This window comes from Pholis gunnellus (genome assembly GCF_910591455.1).
Source record: "Pholis gunnellus genome assembly, chromosome: 5".
Classification (NCBI taxonomy): domain Eukaryota; kingdom Metazoa; phylum Chordata; class Actinopteri; order Perciformes; family Pholidae; genus Pholis; species Pholis gunnellus.
Window position 1 is genome coordinate 2,690,069 of NC_136531.1, and position 25,734 is coordinate 2,715,802.

Here is a 25,734-nt window from a genome sequence, read left to right on the forward strand (position 1 = left end):
GGACTCTTTGAATTGCACTGTGGTGAGAAAGAGCAACTAAAGCACCTTTTGGAAGAGCGCTTCAGATCCTCCGAAAGAGAGAAAGAACCTCTTCGTCTGAAGACAGATGTTTGATTTGAGAGGCTCGTCCTTGGGCGCTCGGCGCTTTGTGACCGACCGGTCTCGGTTTTTGTTTGAGTACGGTGCTACTGTAAAAAAATATGATAGCAATGCAAATGTGAGCAGAGGCACGGGGGGGAGGGGAGGGGGGGAGGGGAGGGCAGTAACCGGCATGTTCTGTTGTAAGAGGCCGTGTGTTTGCATAATGACGCCTTTTCTGAAGTGCCTGCAGCTCAGAGCCACCGGGACCTGTGTTATTATGCCGGATCTGAGGTAAAGAAACCCGCGATGACTACTGCTCCCAGCTGACTTCACTTGACTTCACTTAAAGGAAAAACAAACCCCGCGTTGGGTCCGACCACATATTCAGCCAAAAACAAAAAAAAAAGAAGAAAAGAAAAGCCAACCAAAACATTTCCCTTTCAGATTAAACCCTATACATGGAAACAGTAGCTGGCACCGGTTCCTGTGAACATGGACTCAGAGGGAGCGGCTGTTAGCTGAGCATTCCCCCCTTTTCTGTTTTTCAACCTTGACTCCCGTCCGGGCCGCGTTCCAAAGCTCTGCAACGTTGGGCCTCGTATGGAAACTCCATTTCCTGTCCCCACCAGGAAAAGAGCAGCGGACCTTAAACTCTTCACCTCCTTCAGGTCTCACTCGTGGCCATTTTTTTTTTTTTAAAGATGAGGACGCAAGAGTTCAGCGCAGTTTGTCTCGTTTTTTTTATTATTCTGGGTAAATGTAGTCTTGTGGTCCAGATGGAAAAGTTTCCTCGTGGTGGGTCTGAGCTTTTAAAGCTCTGATGCCAAAGACAGATAGTGTGATGTCACCGCAGAAAGCCTGGTCGGGGTTTTCCACGTGACCGCTTTCCAGGAATCCGGCTCGGGTTAGCGGTGCCTCGGTTGACCCCGGTGTCGGCCCGGGTCAAACGAGGCACCGCTGTGATTTTGAAGAACACAGAACTGATGCTCTCAGCTCTGAAATTCAGCAAAAGTCTTGACCTAATTTGGACAATGACTTTGCTTAAACTCGGATGATTCTTATCTGAGTCACTTCCTCGTCGGGGCGTCACCGTCTGCCGGAGACAGAAGGAAGTAAACAGAGTCTTTTTTTAGTGAAAGCTGGGTCCACATCAGCTGTTTTGGGGGGTCAGCGACGGCGCGAAAACCCCTAAAGACAGAAGAGATTCAGCTCACCAGGTTCCTTCGAGGTCTAGAGGGGCTGCTGATGAAGAAGTTTTAAATGCATTAACTCCAGCAGCGTTTGACTGTGAGACACGTCTTCTGTTAGAGGACTTTCTTCTATTAAAAACACTAAGTAGAGTGGAGTGACGGGAGGCCCGGGCTGAATAGACCCATCAGTAAGCTGACACTGGTGGGACGCCGCTGACCTCCGGGTGCCCGGGGGGGGGGGGGGTTGTGTGTATGGGGGGGGTCTCCGGTTTCAAAGGCGACGGGCCTCCGGGGGCAGAGGAGGCCGGGGGAAACGGCACTTAGAGCCGATGGGGCCTCGGAACAGTTTATCCGAGACCTCTTAATCCTCACCGCCACCTCCACCCCGCTGTCACGCTCTGACAGCTACGGAGGAGGAGGAGGAGGAGGAGGAGGAGGAGGAGGAGGAGGAGGAGTCTGCTGCAGTCTGCATCCTGATGCGCCCCCCCCCCCCTCCATCTCCTGTGTCACTGGCCTGGAAACCTCCATCTGGATGGAGGGAGGTGTCAGTTTTAGACCTGCAGGTGTTGTTTGCGCCCCTCGTGTCTCGTCACTATATTCAAAGATAAGCATCTGTTTTTTTAAATTAATGAAATATTAAAATCTCTGGCGATCTTTCAACAAAAACAACCAGAAGGTCGTTTAAAAGACCCGGAAAGCTTTCCTTAAACAGCTTCTTCATATGAGTTCGCAGTTTTCTGACAAACGCAAGAGATTTCTGAATTTGTGGCTTTCAATTTATTTAATATATGTGGATAAAGAAACTGAATAATTTTTTTAAATACTGTTAATGCAGCCGACAAATAAGCAACAAGAAAAAGAGATGCAACTTGAGAAAAGTTGCATCTTGAATCTAATCAGGTGAGACAGAAGAGTCAAGCGCCTGCAGGCTGGTTAGCCTAGCTTAGCATAAAGACTGGTGTTTTTTTTGTTTTTAAATGAAAACGTAGTTAACGAGTTAACATTTTGAATCTCATTGAATTCGTTCAAGTCCGAACGGTCTAAACTAGCAACACATCTGCGCAGCGTTCCTCGAGTGAAAAGGTTCAAATGTTTTACAGATGTTTTGTTCGCTTTTTGTCGAAACGTCAGCCAGAGATTTCATCTGAACTGTGACGATGAGACACGAGAGGCCGCTGAGAGACAAACCTTTGTGGCTTTAACCAAAAAAAAACCTGAGTGAGTCGGTTCTGTCGGGATCGGAGGGCCGGTTTTTGTTATAAAGTGAGGCGAGAGAAGACCGAATATCTTTAAACCATCTGAAAACATGTTGAATGAAGAAGAGCAAACATTCCACAACGCCGTGTCATATAATGTACAGCAACTCTTATACTTCTTCTCTTTTTCTGTCTGTCTCTCCGTAACCCAGTAATCACGATACTACAGTAATCCTTCGGACCTGTTAACACGTTAACTCATCTTTAATGTCCTTCGTCAGTAAGTTACCTTTGAGAAAATAGTTCAAAAAATTCAAAAAAAAGAAATACAAGAAGTGCCGTACAAATAGAAGCCTAATATTTTTTGTTTTGTGTGAGTGTACTGTACACCTGTATAATGTATATTTTAATATTTATATGCAGCTGTTGTATTAAAAGTATATTTTTAAGATAAGAACGGGTTCTGTGTTCCTTTTTAAATGTGTCACTTCAGAAACGTGGCCGCGCTGTTTGGACATGAGGAAAGCAGAACTGATTATTAAAAAAAACTTGACTTCCAGGTGTGAAGTTGTCGGTGAGGAGACCGTGTGATGGATGCATGTTGCAGGGTTTGCATGAACGCTGCACAGCGCCGCCAGCAGGCCACACACACGTCACTGCACCAGTGAGGGCCTCCGCTCTGTGGAGACACGAGCCAACTGCCGATCAGGCTCCTCCCCCAGCTTCCGGGTTCACTTTAACCCTCTGTTGTCCTACAGAGAAGCAACTGCTAGAGGCCCAAATCCCTAAATGTCCCCCTAAAGCCTCAGTGGTCGATATATAAATATATATAGTTGGAGGCAAAACTCGAGACAGATGTTTTATTACAAAAAGGATCTTTTATTGGAATAGTTTCTATTCACATTGATGTTAAAAAGGTACCTCAAGTAAAAATAAAAAGTCCCCTTCAGTGAATCCCTGTTAAACATTGCACGATGCCCAGCTCTGGAAGGACACGGTCCACCACTGGTCCCGGGTCAGGAGTCACAAACATCAGAGGAGCAGCAGGAACCCTGGACAGCTCGCAACGAGGTCAAAAGGAAGTGATTTTAAAAACGTCACACCGTCGGCTGTGGACTAATCAACAACAACAACATAAAGCCTCCCACTGTGGGATCAACGCATGATTCAACTTCTCAGGAAGTTTTGCTTCTCAGACACATATTTGCGTCGTCATCGTTTGCTGCACAGCTGCACCGTCAGCACATGAACAAAAGACTCCCAAAGAAAAACAAACTGGCTTCATTTACAGATATGAAATGCATAAAACTGAAAACAATGGACCCTCTTTTTTTTGTGGCTTTTTTTTCCTCAAAATGGCTTCATTTTAAAAACCACACATTCAGATCTCATCTATACTTTTCTTTTGCTTCATCCGAGCATCCACCCCGACCGGTTTCCTCTCTATTGTCCGTGGATCTTCATTCAGATCAGATCAGAGCGCATCTGTTTGACTCGGGGGCCTGCAGGCCTTCGTCTGCTCTCAGACCTCTCCGCTCGATCTCGAGCTTCCCTCTGATCAACATCTGAGCTGGATCGGAGGTCTCGGCAGGACAGCGGCGGTTATTGTGGTTTAACCGTACGGAGGTACCGATGAAGAGTATATTTATTACAGCGAAAGAGATTTAAGGTGAACCAGAACCTGAGAGCTTCTTCTCTCTCTTGTTTACAGAGAGGAAATATTCAAATGCGTCACCAGATGAAGATACTCAAAGATCACATGACGCACTCGTATAAAGAACAGATGTAGACACATCTGGAGTATGTTCAGGAAATTATACAAAAGAAGAAGAAAAAGAAGAAGAAGTGGTCACCTGAACCCCTGGACATTGGTCATTTTAGGCTCAGCTACACTTTGTTGAACTCAGCTGTACCTTAAGATAAATAATCATTTTAAACATTAAATTAACCAACAATAGCATGCTAACATGCTACAAGTTATGTCAGCGCTAACCCTAACAACACGATAAGTCAGCGAACATTAAATCTAAATAACTGGGAAACTGTCTGACGCCTCACAACGGCCAACGTACAACATATTTGTGTTATTGTGTCAATACTCTGTATTTTTAACCCTTTAAATCACACAAATGTCTTGTGTCCAATGAGGTAAACATCTTTAAAGTACAGCTGAGTGACCATTCGGATTCATCTTCTCGTGAAGATGAAAGTCCACGGCCGCGCTGCTAGCAGCTGTTTCTCCCACATGAATATTTAAAATAGAAAACACATGAATGCTGTTGGAACCACTTGAGCTGCATCTCTTTCTTATGTGCCTCTAGCATGGGTGTGAATGGTCTTCAAAGACTTTCCACAAATCCATGTTCCTATGATGAACCGCCCCCCCCCCCCCCCCCCCCCCCCACACTGTATCCAGGTTAACGGACATATAAATAAAAACATGGCTTTGGATCAAATTGGAAGCTGACTGATGATTACAGAGATATTTGTGTAGATATACAGTATTTGTGTATTTTAAAATGTGTCCCATATTACTACCTAACCTCATTCTACACCTCTCACTCACACACACACACACACACACACACACACACACACACACACACACACACACACACACACACACACACACACACACACACACACACACACACACACACACACACACACACACACACACACACACACACACACACACACACACACGGTAGTTGTTCCATCCCGTTGTGCCGAGTTGATTCCTGTCTTTCCACAGAAGAAATGAACACAGAGAACGTCTCTCCGGTCTGAGATGATCTGAGTTTGAAGCTGCTGCCGGATCAAAGAACATAGAGGAGTTTGATTTCCCGGCTCATTAAAACTCTCTTGTACTCGGCTGTTTCTCAATTAAAGTGGCCAAACGAGCGTCTGGTGAGTAATCTCCAGGTTCCTCATCCGTCCTCCGTCCTCCGTCCTCGCGCTCTTCAGTCGTACGCTGACGGGGGTTCTCTCAGGGGAGGAGGGCCTCTCCCTCCTCGACCCAGAGGAGGTTCAGGGCGTCGGCCTGCCGCTGCTCCCGCTGGTGGATCCTCCGCAGGCGCAGGATGTAGAGCAGGATGGCCAGCACCACCACCAGGATGCAGAGCGAGAACAGGTGGTGGTTGTACACGAAGGAGGAGCGCAGCCAGCTGGGGTGGTTCTGGTTCTGACGCAGGGTTTCCTGCCGCAGGTCCCTGGAGACGGAAAACCCCAAATCATCCATGATGCTGAACAGCAAAACGTCAACTGAAGTAGTAAGCTACTTTATTTACCCTCTTTAGGAAAGTCTTTATCTGACACCGTCCTCACCTCAAGTGATCCTTTATCGATTTAAATCGTGCAATCACACCTTTTCAAAAGTTATTTTAAGTGAACGACCATCTTTCCATTGTCTTAAAATATATATTTGTAAATGTCTTCTACTCCAGAGAAAGGAGGACTCGTATGTTTGTCATTTATTGTGTAAATAAATGTGCATATTGAGATTCAGACTGTGACTCGGTACAGAGACGGTGAGATTCAAACTAAACACCAACTATAGCGATGACATCATACATATTCACCCTGAAACGGACACATTTAGGAGTACGATTCTTTCAGAGGTGTGTGTGTGTGTGTGTGTGTGTGTGTGTGTGTGCGTGTGTGTGTGGTAAATGACGTCGTTACCTGAGAGGCAGGAATCGGGTTTTGAACAGGATGGCTCCCAGAGTCCACTGGACCTCCTTGTCGTAAACCAGCTGGGCCGTTTTCAAGTTCGGGTAGTCGGTCGGGAACCGGAAGCCGGAGTGCAGCACCTCGTACATCCAGGCCGACTTAAAGCACTGAAGCCTGGGAGAGCGAGAGAGAGCGAGAGAGAGCGGGGGGGGGGGGGGCAGTTGGAAAGTCAAAGTTATTGGTTGTTGATTAAAGTTCCATCTTTGGCGCTAAATATTTGAGCTTTGAACCTTTTTTGTGAAATCATTAACACATCTGTTGTATCACATCTTGTCGGCCTCGACTATTTCTAAAGTTTTAACTCTTTAAAGTGTTAATTGTTCCAAAATCAAGTCCCTCCAAAGCTCAGTGACGAGCCTGGTTTATATTCAGAAGGAGATTAATTTACTAAATCATCAGAGTTTCTGTTTTGATTGTTTGTTTTTTTACATCCACTGAAGGTTTGAATAACTCAATGAGGTGCATCTTTATTAACGTGTTATTGTTTTGCAGACAAGTGGCACAAATATCCACCACAGTGGAAGGAACAGCGCCTCCTGGTGGTCGTAAACGACACACTTTGCACCTAAAAGCACATCCGCAACATGCTGTAAGCATTCAAATAAATCAAACAAATGAAATATTGTGAATGAATGAGTTTATCTCTGATATAACGTGACAGAGCGATAGTGTTCCTGTGCTTTCTATCTGCAGGAGATCCTCCTCTCACCACACATCTTCAATCCATCTTCAAATCAAATCAACAGCGATGACAATAAAATGACGTCACTAAGACACTGAGAGACACGGGGCAGCATCTCGTTCTGTTATTGGTTTGTTATTTACTCTAAAGATAAACAACTAATCATTTCAGAGACACGCTTTCCCATCGAGAGAGAGAGAAACATCTGATTTCCATTTTAACTCAATAGCTTTTTTTAAGGAATAGCCGGCAATATCTCAGTGAGATTCATCGCGTTGGATTTAGTCTCCAGGTCCAATAGAAAGTCAGCACCATGAATACTGGATCGGGGTTAATGAGCCACTGTATCTGTGAAGCGGGTCTTTGTAGTGTAAACGTATTTGTCCACATGATTTTCAGGACTTTAGCAGGTTGTGAAGGTTTGAAGGACGTGTAATCGTGTAATCGTGGCCTCTGTAGTCGGAGTTTGTAATTTGTGAATAAAGTCTGCGACCAGTGAAATGTCTTTATGTCACACTTCTGAAAGCCTTCACGTCTGTTGTTGTACGCTCCTTTCATTCGGTAGCTCTTTCCTGTACAGACAGAGGATTTTTAGGAATTTTAACAATACTGATAATTTGTTCAATGGATATGCAATTTTTCAAAATAAAGGTCATTTTCAGAAAGAGAAATCATTGCACTCAAAGGCAAATCCGCCATTAATTAATACATTTACTATAAAAGCAAAGCGGAGTACAATTAAATAAAATGTTTCGTGTCAACAAAGTATTTTACAAATAATAAAACTCCATTTAACTTTCAGGACGTGTTGTTTTTCCCGTTTGTGCCGCTTTATCCTCACTAATCGGGCTGTTTTTTAATCTTCGTTTCCTTCCTGACGTTTTCTCTCATGTTTGCTGTGGAAGTGTGTCTGCAGCGTCATGTGACATCTATTTCTGTCATTTATTGTTTGATTTATTTTTCTAAAGGAATCGATACCAAACGAGGAGCTTGCGAGTATCGATCTGCCCAAACAGAGACTACAATGAAAGATCTGCTTCTTTCTGAAACATTATCGAGTGGCTGAAGATGAAGATGAAGATGAAGATGAACTCACTTGAGTCTGTAGATGTCGGCCTGCTGAGAGAACAGCTTGTTGTCCAGACGCTGCTTCAGTATCGACCACTTGGTGAGGCAGTAGTCCTGCAGAGGAAACAAGAACAAAACACAATGTTCAACCAGAAAAAAGGGAAAATTATAATGAAAACTATATTTCACAGCCAAGCTCCTCGTGAAGGAATAGATACCGTAGCAGCTCTGGAGTACTTGTGGCTGTCGTACGGTCCTCCCAGCCTCAGAACGTCCTCCGTGCAGTAGAAGAACTCCGAGAAACCGTAGAACTCACTGTTGCTGAAATTGATGGGAGCCTACAAAATAAAACACGGCGTTAAAAAGTGATTGTTCTGCATTGAATCAAATGCAGGTTGAGCTTCAACGTGAAGGGGTTCGTCTACCGGGTTTCGATTGTACCTGGTAGACGCCCCCCGGTGACATGGTGCCGTTGTGGAGGCCCAGGAAAGGTCGCACGGCCTCTCGACACCGACTCCAGTCGCCCTGACCCCTCAGGTACACCGTGCGGTTGCCCTTCACCGCCGAGTCCGACAGGCTGACCGGCAGACAGGGGTCCAGGTACGGCTGGTCCTCGCTCAGGCCCATCTGCGCCGTGAGGAACCTGGACCAACAGGAGCATGAAGAGCTCAACGTTTACCGGCAACGATCATCCAAATAGATATGAATTCAACGTTTCATTGAAGGCAGAGAGGTCGTGAGGAATGTAGTCTTGAATAAAACTGCCACGAGAGGAGACGAAAGCAGCTTTAACAGATGTTAATATAAGTGTGTGTGTGTGTGTGTGTGTGTGTGTGTGTGTCCGAACCTGTTCTTTGCCAGCGTGTTGTTGATCAGCTGGTCCTCGTATCGCTGCCTCGCCATGTTTCCTCCGAAGCCGAGGAAGGTGGTGACGTAGACTCTGTAGACGTGTTGCGTGTGCTCGACGTCACAGCCCAGATTAAACTCGGCGAGGACGCTCTTCCCCGCCTCCTCCTAAAAAAACAAACAAACTCAATACAGAGACACACACTCTCAATATAAACAAGGATTGTTCATGTCAATAATAGAGCGGGAACAATTAGTCCATTCATCTGCAACCGTGTCGTTTTACAGACCAAATGATCCAGAAAATGATGCAGCAGGTTAACCGATCGATAACAGCAATTTAGCGGTTAACCTCACTTCTTGTGGTGAACTGAAGGTGATGGCGCTCGGCACCTCGTAGGCAATCTGCAGTGAAGCTCCGCCCATATCCATGATGCCCACTGTGCGCCGCCTGCTGATTGGCTGCTGGTTCTGAGACCCCGTCGTCACCTCAACTGTCGCGTCTTCTGAGAAACATGAAGATATGACAGTGTTATTATGTTATTATGATATTATGTTATTATGTTTGTTTGTTTTGGTAAAAGAGTAATTAGTGTAAATTTCTAAATTTCTCAAATTTAAGTGAACGTTATATTTAGAATGTTTTCACAGCTTTATCTTGCAGTCAGACACCTTCCTGACGGGAGCTGAATCTGTTTTCTCTTCTCTCTTTAGAGACACAGGACTCCATCGATGAAAACAGTCATTTTACCTTCAGAACCTGAAGTTTTCCCTCAGGGACTTCTGCCAGAGAGGATTTATTTTAACCCAATCTCTGATCTTATTCCTAAACCGAACCGAGCAGGTTTGTTGCCTAAACCTAAAGGAGATTTCTGTCGGCAAACTTCTCCCGTGTGTGTGTCTGCCGCTGCCTCGATCAGGTGGTTAGTTCGTGTTATTGTGTGACTTTGGTGAATCCAACCAAACACTTTAAAACACAATAACACAAACACACTAACCGATGGAGGCAGCAGTAGACCAGCTACTCCTGTGTTCTCTGAGGTAAAAATCACTGTTTTGATCAAAAGGAGTCTGGTGACTTTGAAGAGAGCATAAAACACTGACTGTGGAGAAGAACCTCATACAAACACACTTCATAACATCTGAACTGACCCTTCAGCTCCTTCACACTCACCTTCATCAGCGTGATCAAAGCGGCCCAACACAAAGTTAATGCCAATCCATGCATACACGCCTTCAGGGTTGAGAGGAAACAGGAAACACGTCACCACAACCGCGATGGGGAGACACACACACAACACATAACACAACACAGGAAGCAGTTAGAGCGGTTTTAAGGATCGTTCCTGCCACAGTGAATGTTGCATTCTCTTAATTCGGTTAATACATACGAGCACAGAGCGAGCAACCATCTCACCTTCTTGTTTCCCAGAGATGACCTCAGCGTGGGAGCTGGAAAACAGGAAGTCGAACTCCAGGGGAACGTCGGTGACCAGGTCGTCCAAGATGTCCGCCTGCTGGCTACATACAGAGAAACGAGAATATATCAAATACACAAACAGATACAGAGGGACGGGCAAACGTAACAGGAGCCAACGCAGTCTAATGTAACACGTTACATCTCAAACCACAGGTTCTATCTTTGTTGAGGCCGAGACTATTAAATATAGGTTGACCTAAACTGCCGTCTGAGTGTATGATTTAACACTTACACGTTATTGGAACTTCAAGTCAAAGCTTTGAGTCTACCTGTCCGGCAGCAGCCTCATGCCGGCGGTGCAGAGGATGTAGAGCGGCGTCTCTTTGTGTTTGCTCCTCGGGACGTGAGCGGCGGCGAAGCGGAGCAGAGGGTGGAGGTAGTCGCTGGCCTGCGTCGGCGTGTTGGCCAGGGTGGAGATGCCTGAAGAGAGGCAACGGAGGAACACGCAGGGTTCAGCAAACAACACACTAAACACACACTTGTTCTCACGAGACGGCTAATTATAGAGACGCCCACACTACAATGACAAGGCATTCCTTTTTTTGTTAGCGACGTATACGGCAACGTTTGTCACACCTGTAGTCCTGCACCATGGGGGGGGGGGGGCAGGGTTAGTTCTGGTCCGGTTCCCGTTCAACACTGACTTCTTACAAACGAACCAAGAGGAGCAAACATGACGTCATGCAGACTAGACGGGGAACTCGTCAGCCAGCATCGTCAGGACCCAACGAGGACGAAGTGAAACTCCCGTGACCGACAGACGTTAATGCAGCACTTCAATGCTTTTGATAAATAACTGATTATAAGCAGTATTAGCGTATGACTACAGGTAAGAGACAGTGATGACTCATTGCTGTGGGATCGCTGTCACGGGTTTTTAATCTTAACAGCTTTTGAACTATTAATCAGGAGAAACAGCTGCTGACGTGCAGACCTGTTTGGTTAGAAGATCGTTTCCTCTAAAGATTTCTCGATGAGCAGATGGATCAGATTTAGTAGTTCTGGTTTCAGTGACAGCTTTCTCACAAACAAACTGGACTGACCGGCAATCGTAGATAATATTCAGGAAATATCATCAACCAGAGCCAATTTACCAAAACCCCCCAAAGATTCTTGAATTGTTCAAACCAGTGCTGGTGATGGCTTGTATCCAACGGTGCAGGAAACACTGAGAACAGATTGTTCCACTGAGGTTGTTACGTTCTGTCTCAGGGTTCAAAGCTCCACGTATGACTTTAACTCAAACCCTGAGGATCTAATCTCTCCGCTGTGACGGAGATAAAGTCAAAGTGACTTATTACTACCTCGTATAGAGAATCTCCTGAGCTCAAGATGAAAGGAGTAAACCAGCCACCAAAGAGAAAGCATTTGCTTTTAAACGTCTTCCTCCTCCTCTCTCTCCACCGTGAACGCTCTCTGTCTCTGTCACACACTCTGTCCTTCATTTCTCTTTCTGTCTGTGAGCTTAAAGAGACAAACAATGATCAGTAATGATCGTCACGCTGGCACCAACAACACGGTCTGCTTCTCTAAGGCTCCACTGTTAGTCACACAAGAAGGAAAAAGGATTTGTTTTGGTCAATTACACTGAAATGAAATATTAAAAGGGACTGAGAGATGTTGCTTTTTGGCTTTGGCTGATGCTCGAGCATTTTCTTTCCCAGAATGCACTGGAGAGAACGAGTCTGCAGTGCACAAAAGGAACTACAGTCGTCCACGGAGGAACGCAGAAACATTGGTGCATGAACACACAGATTATAGCTTTCTCTCTGCAGCACGACTCACATCAAAGATGTTGACACTCCGGGTTAGTTTCATAAAGAGCTCGACGGTGAGACGCGACGCAATGTGACACAAGAACAAAACCGCCTCCTCACCGGGTTTGATCTTCTTGACGACCGGCTTGCGGTCGCGGTCCCTCATCTGCCGGATGTCCAGCAGCGTGTGAGGGTTCCCGTTGTGGGGGGGCCAGTAGTACACAAAGACCCGAGAGCCACTGCTGCCGCAGTCCACCACGATCCCGTAATTCAGAGCCGGGTCCAAGACGTCGGTGACCTCCATGGACTCTGCGATGGAGAGGTATCTGGAGGAGGAAGAACACAGAAACACGAGATGAAGAATACGCTCAATATATATATATATACACAGTATATGTTCATTAAAAGAAGCGTCGGAGGGAATATTTTCACGCCTGGCCTCCCACAGGCTACACCAACACAAAATATGGTGCTTTGGATAAAACCCTTAAACAGACACATTGTCTATCGCACTCTCCTGCTTTTAGTGCACGTCTGATTAAACTAAATGTAGAAAAAAAACACACAAACTACCGAGTGCCTTCAACAAGTCCCGTCTGTATCTCTGTGTGTGTCCTTGGTTTCTGATGGAAGCACCTGCAGCCGCTCCCACAAAGTGAGTTCAGGTCGCGTTGAGCCGTCCGGCCTCAAAAACAAACGAGATAACTGTTCTCACAGAGCTCGTTAGCAGCAGCTGGCTCGCTGCCACGTTCACACGGACGAGTGAAAACAGCGATACGGTCAAACTGTGTGAACTACAGAGTGTTTTCTTTTATTAATATGTTTTCTTTCTTAAATGATGAATTAGTGTTTTTGTTAAAGTAATACTTTGCTGTGTGACTCCAGCTCATTTCCCCGTCATGGCTCTATTGTTGAACTGTTTACAACATGTTTACTACATGTTTACTACATGTTTACTACATTGAATTAGATTTTTTGATCGACTGTTGATCTTCACTGAAGGAGCACGTCCGCTATCCCACGACTTAACATCTTTACAGAGAATGTACCCTGTAACTGTGTGCGATAAAGATTCGCTCTTGACGTTCGCTCACTTGTTGACTCGGGACCCGTGCCGCCGCGGCCCCGCGCTCCACCGCTGCCTCTGGTAGGTTCCGAGGAGGAGGAGGGCGGAGGTGATGAGGAGCAGCAGCAGCCTCTGCCTGGGAGCGCAGCCCAGAGACAGCAGGGACACGCTGCAGTGCCAGGAGGCCGGCAGGCAGGAGAAAGTGATCCTGTGGAGGAGGAGGAGGAGCACAGAGTTAAATCAGGTCATATAATGTTAAAAGTGCTCTCGTCGATGCCGTTGGCACTTTATTACCTCGCCATATGTGCCGGTGGGAGAAATGATTCAAGATGTCACAGACGTCACCTCATGGTCGTGGCTTTTCTCCTGCACGAGGGGAAAAGAGGGAGAGGATACTGCTCAGTGCAATAAACAATAATCGAGACATAATTTGAAAATAAAATATGGTAAACAAACAGATAACAGTACGTTAAAACAAGTATATTATAAAAGTGTATTTGAATATAGAAAGGATGTGAGAGGGAGGGTTACAGGACATTTAACAGTGTGTGACTTTGCTGCTGTGACGTTGCAATGGGACCATAAATGAAGTCATTACTCTAATCTACTAGTACAAGTACAACACTGAAGTATTAAAGATAAGATGTACTTTTATTGATCCATGTGGCGAAATTCGGCCGGCAAAAGACAGCAGCACAGACAAATAAAGTATAAAAAGTAAATAATTAAAAAGGATTTAAAAGTAAAAACAGAACACAAAAAAGAGTCATTAATGATGCGAATATCAGAGCAACATATTATAACAAAGGTATAAAAAGGTAAATGATTATATAATATGAGATATAGTAGAAGGTGAGAGGTAGTAATAGTAGAACATGATGTGTAGATATACTGCATGATATCAGAATATGATATCAAATATAAGACGTACTATGGGTATAATATAGTAAAGTGTACATTATAGCGTATATCATATTATATAAATAGCTTCATGTTCATTTTAGATGGTCCGATGCAATTAGTGTGACATCCCGTTAATATTCAGCAGAGGCCAGAAGAAGAACTGGCTTATATCCCAGTTATATAAGATTAAACTGTAGAACGGTTCATTCGTGTATTACTGACTACAATGTATCCATATGCTCTCATTCTGCGTTATATAAACTCACCTACACGTGCCTCACACCTCCGCCATGACATCACAGTCCGTCAGGTAAAGTAGTCCTTCGACAGAAACGACGTTAACATCATGAGATTATTTAAAAGAAAGAAACAAGAAAGAAGAAGAAGAAGAAGACGAGGAGGCGAAGAAGAAGAGGAAGCGATCGCAAATCCAACTGACTTCCGGTCGGCTACGTCGTCAAATACGTAATTGGGCGGTCCGGCTGCGGCCATTGGTCTGTAGCACATCAGGACACGCCCACTTCTGGTTAATCCGAAAGGGGGCGCGGTGTGGCCGTGTGATACCTGTAGATAGTGTACCATTATGTATTTATTTTTCTTTAACTGAACAGCTGGTAAACCGACGTCATTTTGGAAAACATTTTGTATTCGGTTTATGCATTTTATTATTCAATGAGCAGAAGTATCTGTTAGGGGTTAGTCTCTGTGTGTGTGTGTGTGTGTGTGTGTGTGTGTGTGTGTGTGTGTGTGTGTGTGTGTGTGTGCGTGTGTGTGTGTGTGTGTGTGTGTGTGTGTGTGAGAGACCTGGGTATATATTTAAAACAATTTGGAAATTTGAATTTTTAAGAGTTTTAAAGGATCTCGCGACACATCCTCACCCCCAAGTCGATGAACACCAAATGCAACATGCGCCACCACGTGGACACGTGACGTAAAAACATGCTGTAGATGGTTTTGTCTTCTTCAGAGATCATGTTTGTCACCGGTCTCTTTATTCAGCCCGACCAACAGCTGACATTCTTATGAGTGAAGCGATAGAAATCAACGAGGAGAATTTGAATAGAATCGTTGCAGTAGAGAGACTTTCTGTCAAAACCATCGATTAGATCAAATCAGGTCAATCAGGAAATAGTTTTCGGTAAAATGATCAAATCAGGTCAATCAGGAAATAGTTTTATTTTCAGACTAAAAATATTCTATCTAAAACACTGTGATAGAAAAAAAAAGATGAGTAAGATGAGTAACATGAATTTTGAAGCGCTTGACACTTACATTTTTTTGTATTGTTTAATTTATTATTATAAAACAGTCCTGTGTGCATTTTTGTATCCCACAAAGTTATTTATATCTAAATGACAAATTCACAGAGTTAGTTTTCTACACAGTTAGTTTTCCTCATAATTGTTGCAGCTGTTAATGTCAATTCAATTTAATTTACTTGACTTACAATACATTATCTACATGGAGATTGTAGAAAAACATGTGTGTTGTTCTTATTTTATCCAACATTATTAAAGCATTAGAGCATATATTTAGTTTTTTAAACAGCAGATACTGTACGATATGTGTCCAAGACAACTGTATATCCGTCTGGACAATCTACCTTATCTTATCTTATATTATCGTATCTTAAAAGCTAATACGTTCAGATAATTAAGTGGTGATATTTAAATCCAAAGTTGTGTATATTTTTTATATACTATATATATAGTTATAATTCCAGTTTGGGACGTCCCGTTTAAAACACTTCCCGTAAATACACGTGACCTCCTGATGTTACAAAATCATCAACACCCACATGACGCTGAAACTCCGCCCACTTTATTTACCCGCCTTATTACGAGACCGACTCGGCCAATTGTAGTGACTAGCGCTGATTGACAGTCAGCCTTGTCCAATCAGCTTCCGCTTCTGAGCGTGACTCCCTGGACAAACCCACCGAGGTCCCACCCGCCTGGACTCCAGGTCCACGGAGAAACGTCCATGGAAACGCCGGGCGTAGAAAACCGGGTTACAGGCTCCGCAGCCGGGGCAGAGCTTCGATGGATGGGCGGCAGGCTGCTGGACGCCACGGGGAAGTTTGTCGGGTCTCTTTCGCAGAGAATGACGGGGGAGCAGATGTTGCATCGAGTAACTCCGGAGACCTCGACCTCTGTGGAGCCTGAGATAGACTACGAAGGACTGCCTCAAGGAGCCGCCACCAGCACACACATGCTGGCAGGATCCGTGGCTGGAATCATGGAGCACTGCCTCATGTACCCCATCGACTGTGTCAAGGTACTGAAGCAACACGCTGCTTATTTAGAAACTTCTGCATTCAACCATAGAGCTAGCGTAGGCCCAATACAAGCCCCGAGCTCGATTAATGCCAGGCTTCAAGCTAACGGGGCTAAACATAGCTAACGGGGCTAACCGTAACTAACGGGGCCAACCTTAGCTAACAGAGGTCAGTTAACTAACATTACATACACATAAAATAACGCAACACAAGGTTGTCGGTGTGAAAAACAAAACCCGAGTGAGTATGTTTACAACATTTCAACGTTAATTTAGTTAATTATTTGTGTAATTACAAACTGACAGTTGCGTCTCCTCTGACTAGCCTACTAGCTAGCAGCAGTTGCGCCTTTCTGGTTAACATGCCTCCATTATCGGACACGTCCTTAAATGACATGTCTCCTTTTTTACTCTTTAGTAGAGTCTTAAATCTAACTTAAATCAACACTTTTTTTCACAGTTCTTATTCAAATGGGTATATCTCCATTGAGAGACATTGTCATTGTTTTGCTATTCCTAATTTTTTAACTTTTTGTACCAAATAATGTTGGATAGTTGATGTGAATATTGGTCTGTTCACTGAGGATTTAATGTGGAAAGTCTGTCACTAGATCAACGGTCGACAGTATAGATGGATGCATTCTTGGAAATAACACACACACACACACACATGCCTTGTTTTGGAAGATGTCAGTGTGGTAGTGTGTGTGTGTATTTACTGTAAACCAATATAAATTACATAACAGGATAGTTTTATGATTACCTAACCGTACTACATTTTTATTGTTGCGGTAAAAACTGTCAAACGTGGAGTGGAGAAAGTTGGATTCACTATTCATCCTGGTTTGTGTCTCCTTTATCAGGAGTTACACAGTTTTACTACACCGCTGTAATCTTCCTGAAGAGAAGTCTTGCATAATATGACAGCTGTCACCTGACTCTCTAACAGATCTCCGAACTTTGACCGTAAACCTCTGCACTCATGCGTTTCTCACTGTTTGAGTGACACATAAATGCTATTTCTTACCAAGTAGATTGTTTAGCATTCAGAAGTTCGCCGGTGCTTGTTACGCATACTAAGTTCACTCAATCTAGACGAGAGTGTGGTTTGATGCAACACTATTGACCCACAATGCAGTGCACCACATACGAATGGAGGTATACATGCTCTTCATACAGACTCTCGAGTTCTTTGTGTTGTGTCAGGAGATAAAGAACAACCAGTTCTGACTGAGCTGTGGTCCATCAAACAAAGCTCTTGTTCACAACAAATTCCTTGATGATTAACTCATACAATTCACAGCATTTTTGGGGGGAAAAACTCCCTCCAACATGATCACCGCACGTGTTTTACGAGAGCTGTTTCCATTGAAAGCTGTTGCATCAGTCATCAGTGGTCTTTGTAAATGGTCACATAGTGATTATGACTCCATGAACCTAAATTAAACGAGTACACAAAGTAGCTTAAGAGAAAAGGTGAACAATCTGTAATGTGTTTTTTTCTGTTCCCCCTCCGGTCCAGACTGTGGCTGCCTGTTTCAGTAGGAGGAGGAAGTGCTTTACAAATATATATATTTATATTTTTCCAGTAATGTTTGGCGGGCGACTTCCTCGTCCCCAAGATTCCCTATTTGCACAATCTTCGTTCCTGGTTGGCAAACCTCTTTTATCTCTTTGTTCATTCTTGCCACTAGTTTCAGACTCAGTTTCCTGTTTCCTCATTCATCCGAGGACGTTGCAGCGTTACTTTAAACCGGATATCTTCGGTTTGTAAACTTAAATTCTGTTGACCGACATCCAGCATCCAACATCCTCATTTTATTTATTGGTGCAAAGATCTAATACAACAGTACAATTATAATAGGACGGGTATCTTAAATATTTCCACAACAATGTCGAGCCACAAAGTACCGTGTCCAACTCTTTTCATATCTGCCGTAGTACTCGCCACGACCTGCAAACAGTTTGATGTGTAGAATCAGTGGAGTGACTGTGTCTTCTGTTGGTCGTCAGGATAAAGTGAGAGTTAAGTTACTTGTTCGAGGGTTTTTATCGGCCAGATTTGAGTCAAACACACATATGTGTACTCTCTTACTTGCCCCTTCTAGGGTATCGATGCTTGGCAAAAACAACTCAACATGAATTATTAAGCACACTGCAACAAGATGTCCTCATCCTAGATGACTTAGTGAAGTGTAGACAAACACCCCTGTATCTATTACACTGATGGTGTACCGCTCACTAAACACTAACCTGCTCAACATAACGAGACAGAAAAACACCGTTTTATCAGAGAAGGAAACAGAAAATACAGACGGAATTGTTTCGAACGTATCAAGCAGCTAATTGAATTCCGACACAGTGACTCCGAGGACATTGACGTGACAATGACGTCTGTGAAGACAAAGAATATCAGAGATTTACTTCCTTGTTGAAAACGTCTTTCGCTTCCTGTAAACAGTCTGATCGAAGGTGTGATTATAATAAATACATGGAACCATGTTGTCTCAAACATCACCGGCTGCAGTGACCGGTGAGAAAAGGACGAGTAGCACGTGACACAAAGATAAAAATATATCTTTAGTAATGTGCTTGTCATGCCAACACAGAGAACACGACCGTCTCTGAAACATCAGTACACGACTGATGAGTACAAGTTGACAATGCGTAGCACATTTTGAAGGCACAAAAATCAGATCTTTTAGTTAAAGTTTCCAGTGCTACATGCATGTATCATGGTCTTCTTCACTTCCTGTTAGCAGTTAGCAATACATAACACCACATGTCACGGTGACTCCACCGTGAGTGCCTCTCAGCTGTTGCTTGTGTGACTGAGGTCCTCGTGAGTCTTTAAAATGGTTGTCTTGCGTCGCATGCAAGCTTCGGCTGCCGTACTGAGCCTTAAAACAGGTACACGGTTACATGTGAAGAAGTGACGTGAACACAAAGCCCTCTTGTGTTGTCTGTTCACTGACACCTGATTCAGTTTTTGGTTTCTCTTTCTCTTGGGTTGGAGCTCCAAAACAGAAATTCCCCACCCCCACCAGACTTGAATATGTTTTTCATACGCTGGATGACTGAGCACATTCCATGTGAGTCACCATTTCCTAGAAGCAGGACCATCATGTCCGCCTGAGGGCGTAGGAGGCGGGAGAAGTTCACTTATTGCATGTCAGGAAAAACTTGACGATTGCGCCATCTTCGTCCGGGGGAGTTTAGTTTGTTATGCTTACAGTGATGCTTGTCTGAGCGGTGGGCTGTGTTTTGTTGTGTTTTGCGACCCTTCCTGGCTGCGTTCAGATCTCTCCGTCCTCATTCGTGGTTTGACTGCGTTCGTTTCTCTGACGCTTTAATTTAAGTTTGCAGGAAGTTTTTTGTGTTTTTTGTGTTTTTTCTTCTTTTTTTTTAGTTGGCAGACTTCCAGAGTGGGATGTGTGCGACACAAACTACTAGAAATTTGGACACAAAATAGTGAAACTGCAACCCAAGCTTCATTTGTCTTTAACAATCCATCATCTGGTTGTTCAGATATTAGCAGGACGTCCTGAACTTACCTTTAACTTACTTTTAACGTACCTTTTTCTTTGTGCGAGCATCAGGAGAAAGAATGAACTTGTTCTGTCAAGCTGGAAGTTATTCATGTAGAATACTTAGTAACTTGCTCTGTTAGCTTGTAGCCTGACGTTAATCGAGCTCTGGGCTTGTGTTTGGGCCGACGTTAGCTCCGTGGTTTAACGTTCCAGCGTGGCGTGAACGTAACTCTTAACTCGTAACATCTAGTCTTACGTACCTGTCTTGTTTCTCTCACTCCAGACTCGCATGCAGAGCCTTCACCCGGAGCCGGGGGCGCGCTACAGGAACGTGATGGACGCCCTGCGGCAGATTGTGCGGACGGAGGGCGTGTGGCGACCGATCAGAGGCGTGAACGTGCTGGCGGTGGGGGCGGGGCCTGCTCACGCGCTCTACTTCGCCAGCTACGAGAAGATCAAGTTCTCGCTCAGCGACGCCATCCACCCTGGAGCCAACAGCCACTTTGCAAATGGTGAGATGAACATTTTCACCTCTGGTGCTCAAATGTGCCACAGCTTCTAAAACACTATTTATCAACTCCTTTTAAGGCACTTGTTTGATTTTTAAATGTCAGTTTGGTGACAGTGGATGGCGTTGTTGAGGCTTGAGCTTCGTCTTCATGGTTTTCTCTGCTCTACAGGAGTGGCGGGTTGCATGGCCACAGTGCTGCATGACGTCATCATGAACCCAGCCGAAGGTAAACGCCAAATCAGTGTTTAAATCAACAAGGGAGCTAGTTACGTTAGCAGCACCGCTAACGGCTAACATACGAAGGTTCACTTTCAGTTACATAATGGTGCCTTCAGGCTCTGCTCAGTGAACATGAGGATTGGGTGAAGGTTGATTATGAAGTTGTCATGATGTGTGAGGAGACGTACAACATAAATAGATATTAGAGATGAATTATGAGCTCTAATAATACATCGTTGAAACTAATAATGACAAGATTTGTTTTAATCCATAAAAGTCTTTTAAGCTCCTTTTTTCTTCTGCACTGTGAAGCCTCTCTGTTGGTCTATTTATAGAAGGCCTCCACCTCTTTCAAAGACCCTTAAATCCCAGACGGTGTCATTCTACCATCAGGACACTTGATGGCGCTACAGACTCGGCTGTAAACCCAAACGTTACTGCGACAGATCAGTCTATGAGGGACATTCATTTATATGTATTAATCGTCATATTTATGTTGAGATCAATGGACTGTTTTGAGCAAAATAACTCCGGCTGTTCTCCAGCAGAGGAATTCTTAGTCCACTCACACCTCAACTTCTCCATTAGTTGATTGAATCGACAGATCTGTAAGAAAAAAACACACAAAATCACTGGGTTTTTGAGACGGTTTGGTTACACTTCTTCCTTCCTGCCGTCCTTCCTTCCTTTCTTGCTTTCTAGTGTTCCTGCTTTCCTCAGAGTTCCTCTTTTCAGTTCCCCGTTCGATTGAGCAACCTCGTAAAATATTTTCTCTCTTCAGTTGTGAAACAGCGGATGCAGATGTTCAACTCTCCGTACCGCGGCGTGCTGGACTGCGCGGCGTCTCTGTTGAGGCACGACGGGCCGGCGGCGTTCTACCGCAGCTTCACCACCCAGCTGACCATGAACGTGCCCTTCCAGGCGCTCCACTTCATGACCTACGAGTACCTCCAGGAGCTGCTCAACCCGCACAGACAGTACAACCCGTCCTCCCACGTCGTGTCCGGCGCGCTGGCCGGAGCCCTCGCCGCCGCCGTCACCACCCCGCTCGACGTCTGCAAGACACTCCTCAACACGCAGGAGGCCCAGGCCATACACGTGATCCGGGCCGAGGCGGCGACGGCCGGCGGGGCGGCGGCTGCGGTGGGAGCGTCGTCCGGCGTCCGCCACATCTCCGGCCTCGGAGAGGCTTTTCGGACGGTGTACAGGACGGGGGGGGCGCCGGCCTTCTTCAAAGGCGTCCAAGCCCGGATCATCTACCAGATGCCCTCCACGGCCATCAGCTGGTCCGTCTACGAGTTCTTCAAATACATCATCACCAAGCGGCAGCACGAGAGGCGGCTGCGCGGCGATCGTGACGGCGACAAATAAACAGCCGACGGGTATCGGCAAAACGCAACGAGTTTAGAAAGATCCAGAGTTTAGCTTCTTTGAGCAAACTTTTATTTTGTTTACTGAGATCTATTAACCGAGTTTGATCTATTTCATAGCAGGCGAGGACACGTATGAATGTTAGGATACGGCTACTTTATTGTCTAGGTTAATGTCCATTAACATCCATCTGTTAGAAAACAGGCCTTTAAATCGCTGACTGGAAGTCCTGGTTCGCTAAACTCGCCCACTGAATCCCGGCGCTTCAACTACCAAACTCCAAAACTCCACGTTAGTCAACGCAGAGTCAAATCTGTGAGACAGTCTAACTGAACTGTAGCTCTGAGCTTTAACTTTAAGCTGTTTACATTCACATCCAATGAACTGTGTAGAAATTGTGTCATTTTTTTTAACATACAAAGGGCTAGAACTCCTACTTTAATGTCCTAGTTACAATCCAGTGCGTCTGAGTTCAGAACACAGTTCATCAGCGTTACCACCATATCCCCTCCTGACCACCGGGGGGCGCACAGCTCAGCAGAAACCAGCTGGAGAATTACAGAATCAGCAACATCCAATGAGTTTAAATACATACCGCTGTACAGTAACTCTAATTACATCTTGTGGGCGACACGAAGCCTGTAATATATTCTTCTTGTTTTTTAGTTTTGGATAAAAGAATCCTCGAGTACAGAGAGCTTCAGGAACGAGTCCCGAAACACTTCCTGTCCCCTTAACGTCGGGGTTGTTTTTGGTGAGATGTCTGAAATAAGTTCTGTGGTTAACGCGAGCTGAAGAGATTTTAATGTTTTGTTCTACGATGTAAAATACGTCCGTAAACATCCCTCTGGTGAATTCAGAAGCTTCTACGTGTTTTTAAAAAAACGTTCACTAACGAGTCTAACAGACGATTAAATCAGTATATTGATATTAAATCAGTATATTGATATTAAATCAATATCGTTTTAGATTTTATATTTGGTGATGTGCATCAGTGTTCCTGGTTTTAAAGGCTGCGTTACAGTAACACGAGAACAAGAATCAAATCCACATTACTGATGATTATTTATCAAAAATCTAATTTTTTGTGGAAGCTCCAATAGTTAACCTGATGATATTGATATCGTGATATTCTATATATTCTCCATATCGACCGGACCATACATTTAATTTGTGATCTTGCTGTGAACAAAACGTGTATGTTTTCTTAATTGTTTGTTTGCCACAAAGTTTATTTTCTGCAATAATCCAAAAATCCTATGAAAACAATAATAATCTGTCTTTTAGTGGAGGGAACCAGTTAGACGCTAACTTCCTGTTTGGCCTGAAAAACCCATCAACACTTAAGGTGTGTGTGTGTGTGTGTGTGTGTGTGTGTGTGTGTGTGTGTGTGTGTGTGTGTGTGTGTGTGTGTGTGTGTGTGTGTGTGTGCGTGTGCGTGGACTTTATAGACATCAGCTGAGACTCATCCCAGCGTAGCTGAGCGACCCACGTTGTGTTAACACAACACAGGGTCACACTAATGTGTGTAAACTGTGATCATGAAACCACAGAGAGACTCTGAAGTGACTGATCGTCATCGTCGGCGTTCACGTCACTGACGGACTCGTGCCGCTTCTTTCCTGTTCTAAGACAACAGCTCGATCATACGGAACATAATCCTACATCAACGTTTATAAACGAAGGATTCTTTGTTCTTACAGATGGAACAAAAAACGTCCGTGAGTGTTTGCCTTAGACGGTCACTTTTATGTTTTATTTTTATTTTCAAAGCGCACAGCATCCTAACACTTAATAGACTTCTTAATCTTTGTTAGGACAAAAAAAAACAAAAGTAACTTTGACATTAAAACAAGTACGCAGAAGTAAGATAACGTGTACACATGCCTTCAGTTAGCCGCCAAACAGTCAACGCACAACTGCTGCAGACATCCTCCCATAGAGATGTGTTTCAAAGCCATAAGAGGATGACATTGTATATAAAATAAAGTATATATATATAAATATAAATATGGACTGAAACTCTGTCCAGCTACGTTTTCAAGTCAACCTGTATGTTGAGTTATTCAAGTAGAAAACTGAAACGTTTGATCAAAACGCTGGAAGAATTCAGGCCATTAGTGGGAAAGCCGTCGGATTGTCTGCTGGAAAGTAGCAACAAAGGAAAAACTGGATTATTCTAAATTCAAACGCAGATTAAATGAGTGAAGAGAGTTTTAAACGTTAAGTTTAATGGTTGGGAAACCAAAGACGGAGAGCGGAGCGGGAACTTGTTTGTCAGACGACACTAATGTGAAATGTTGAACCTGTATTTTGTGAATTGTAAATAAACTCGCTACGGCAGCTCCTCGCAGAAGCAGGGTCTTCTCTTGGTGCTGGCTCGCAAAGAGAGAACTTACTTTGGGCTCCTTGTCTTACTTTTCGTCTCCTTCCTTCCTTCTTCTCCTTCCCTCCCAGATGTTGAACTTTTTTTTCATGACTTTAGAGATTTTAGGAACTTCTGCCATTACACTGTTTTTATTTTCACACTCTCGTCCAAATCTTCTGTGATGGTTTAACTTTGATTTATTAATTTTACAACTCGCCACACAAACGTTTTACTTTAACCCAGAAACACTTTGAAAAGCACGATTGATTGACGAGGTTCAGTAAGAAAATATTGATTGATAGTAGTGATCGATATTATTTCTATATTATATGAAGACATAACCCTGATGTACTTCAACTGAAGCAGACTACTTAATTATTATAATTAAGTATCTGTTTAGAACCTCTTAGAATAATAACCACGCCTGTAATTCATTTAATTTAAAAACTGTCCAACAGGCTCACGGTTCGGTTTGTATCTCCGGTGCAAACCTAACCGTGAGGAAGTTTGGAAAGTATCCGATAAATTGATCGACTGAACGTTTTTAGAAACTATCAAGTTGTTTAATTTCTCAAGTAAAAATGTCAAACATGACTGAGCTTAGCTTTTGAATTGTGAGGATTGTATTATATGTCAAACTGAATATTTAGTACAGTCACTGTTTCCTTTTTAATTGCATTGACTACATGATTAATTGGTACCTCTGCTACAAATATACTTATTTGATGCCATGCACGATAAAAAAAAGTCTTTGACATCTAACCAGATTCTCCATGTTCTGGACGCTGACTGGGTGCTTTTAACAAGCTTTCTCAGCACCTCACCGCTGCTGGATTGGACTCACATCCCCAGTAATGAACACTCTCTACGGGCAGACACGTCCAGACGTTGAGCCGACAGCACGAGGAAGACGGGCCGGTGCCACTTCAGTGCAGGAGCCACGACCGACCAGCAGGAGGCACTGGTCCCGGGACGGCCCTCAGTGTATCCACTGAGGGAAACGTTATGATTTACAGAAGATGATAATATCACAATATTTACTTTTTTCTCAAGGCAGGAAACTACGGCAGCCCACAGGTGACGTGGGATCAGTTATTTACTGTGGTTATTATACAAATGTGATGATGATCAACTGCTTTATGTATTTATTAAGCAAGAATTCTGGTTCCTGTTTCTCAAAAGTGAGGATTCCTTCTTTCATATACGTAAACTAATTATCTTGTGGACTGTTCAGATAAAACAAGTTTATATATATATAAATATATATTTATTATGACATGTATTACATCCTCTCAGGCTTTCCGTAGGTAAGCTGGCTGTTGCAGTTTTCTGCAGAGATGAAGCTCATGGGCTTCCTGGTTGAAAGCTGACAGGCGGGACTGAAGCAGACTGACTAAAAAGCAGCACCTCCACCTTCCCTCTCCGCTGCGGATCCCGTTTCACTCGAGGCCCCCCGT

General features: G+C 44.1%; 2 protein-coding genes across 3 annotated transcripts; one reads left to right on the forward strand and one right to left on the reverse strand.

The window, feature by feature from the left end:
* Positions 1-4,883: 4,883 nt before the first annotated feature.
* LOC306696167 (ectonucleoside triphosphate diphosphohydrolase 7-like) lies at positions 4,884-14,407 on the reverse strand. 2 transcript variants are annotated; one of them, XM_079159715.1, is made up of 14 exons: positions 14,268-14,407; positions 13,393-13,464; positions 13,127-13,306; positions 12,153-12,358; positions 10,545-10,695; positions 10,213-10,316; positions 9,970-10,029; positions 9,153-9,298; positions 8,797-8,963; positions 8,391-8,592; positions 8,168-8,287; positions 7,978-8,063; positions 6,152-6,313; positions 4,884-5,679 (listed from the first exon to the last, which is right to left on the reverse strand). In XM_079159715.1, exons 2-14 carry the CDS (start codon positions 13,398-13,400, stop codon positions 5,457-5,459), a joined length of 1,815 nt encoding a protein of 604 aa, XP_079015841.1. In that variant the 5' UTR covers positions 13,401-13,464; positions 14,268-14,407; the 3' UTR covers positions 4,884-5,456. The 2 variants fall into 2 exon arrangements, with proteins under 2 accessions (XP_079015841.1, XP_079015840.1); XM_079159714.1 differs by having other exon boundaries at positions 9,153-9,301.
* A 1,577-nt stretch (positions 14,408-15,984) lies between these two features.
* On the forward strand, positions 15,985-24,301 carry LOC306695977 (mitoferrin-2-like; the record flags this gene model as incomplete). The annotated part of the gene is made up of 4 exons (XM_079159440.1): positions 15,985-16,278; positions 20,092-20,320; positions 20,489-20,545; positions 21,320-24,301. 4 exons carry the CDS (start codon positions 15,985-15,987, stop codon positions 21,907-21,909), a joined length of 1,170 nt encoding a protein of 389 aa, XP_079015566.1. The 3' UTR covers positions 21,910-24,301.
* Between the last annotated feature and the right edge of the window lie 1,433 nt (positions 24,302-25,734).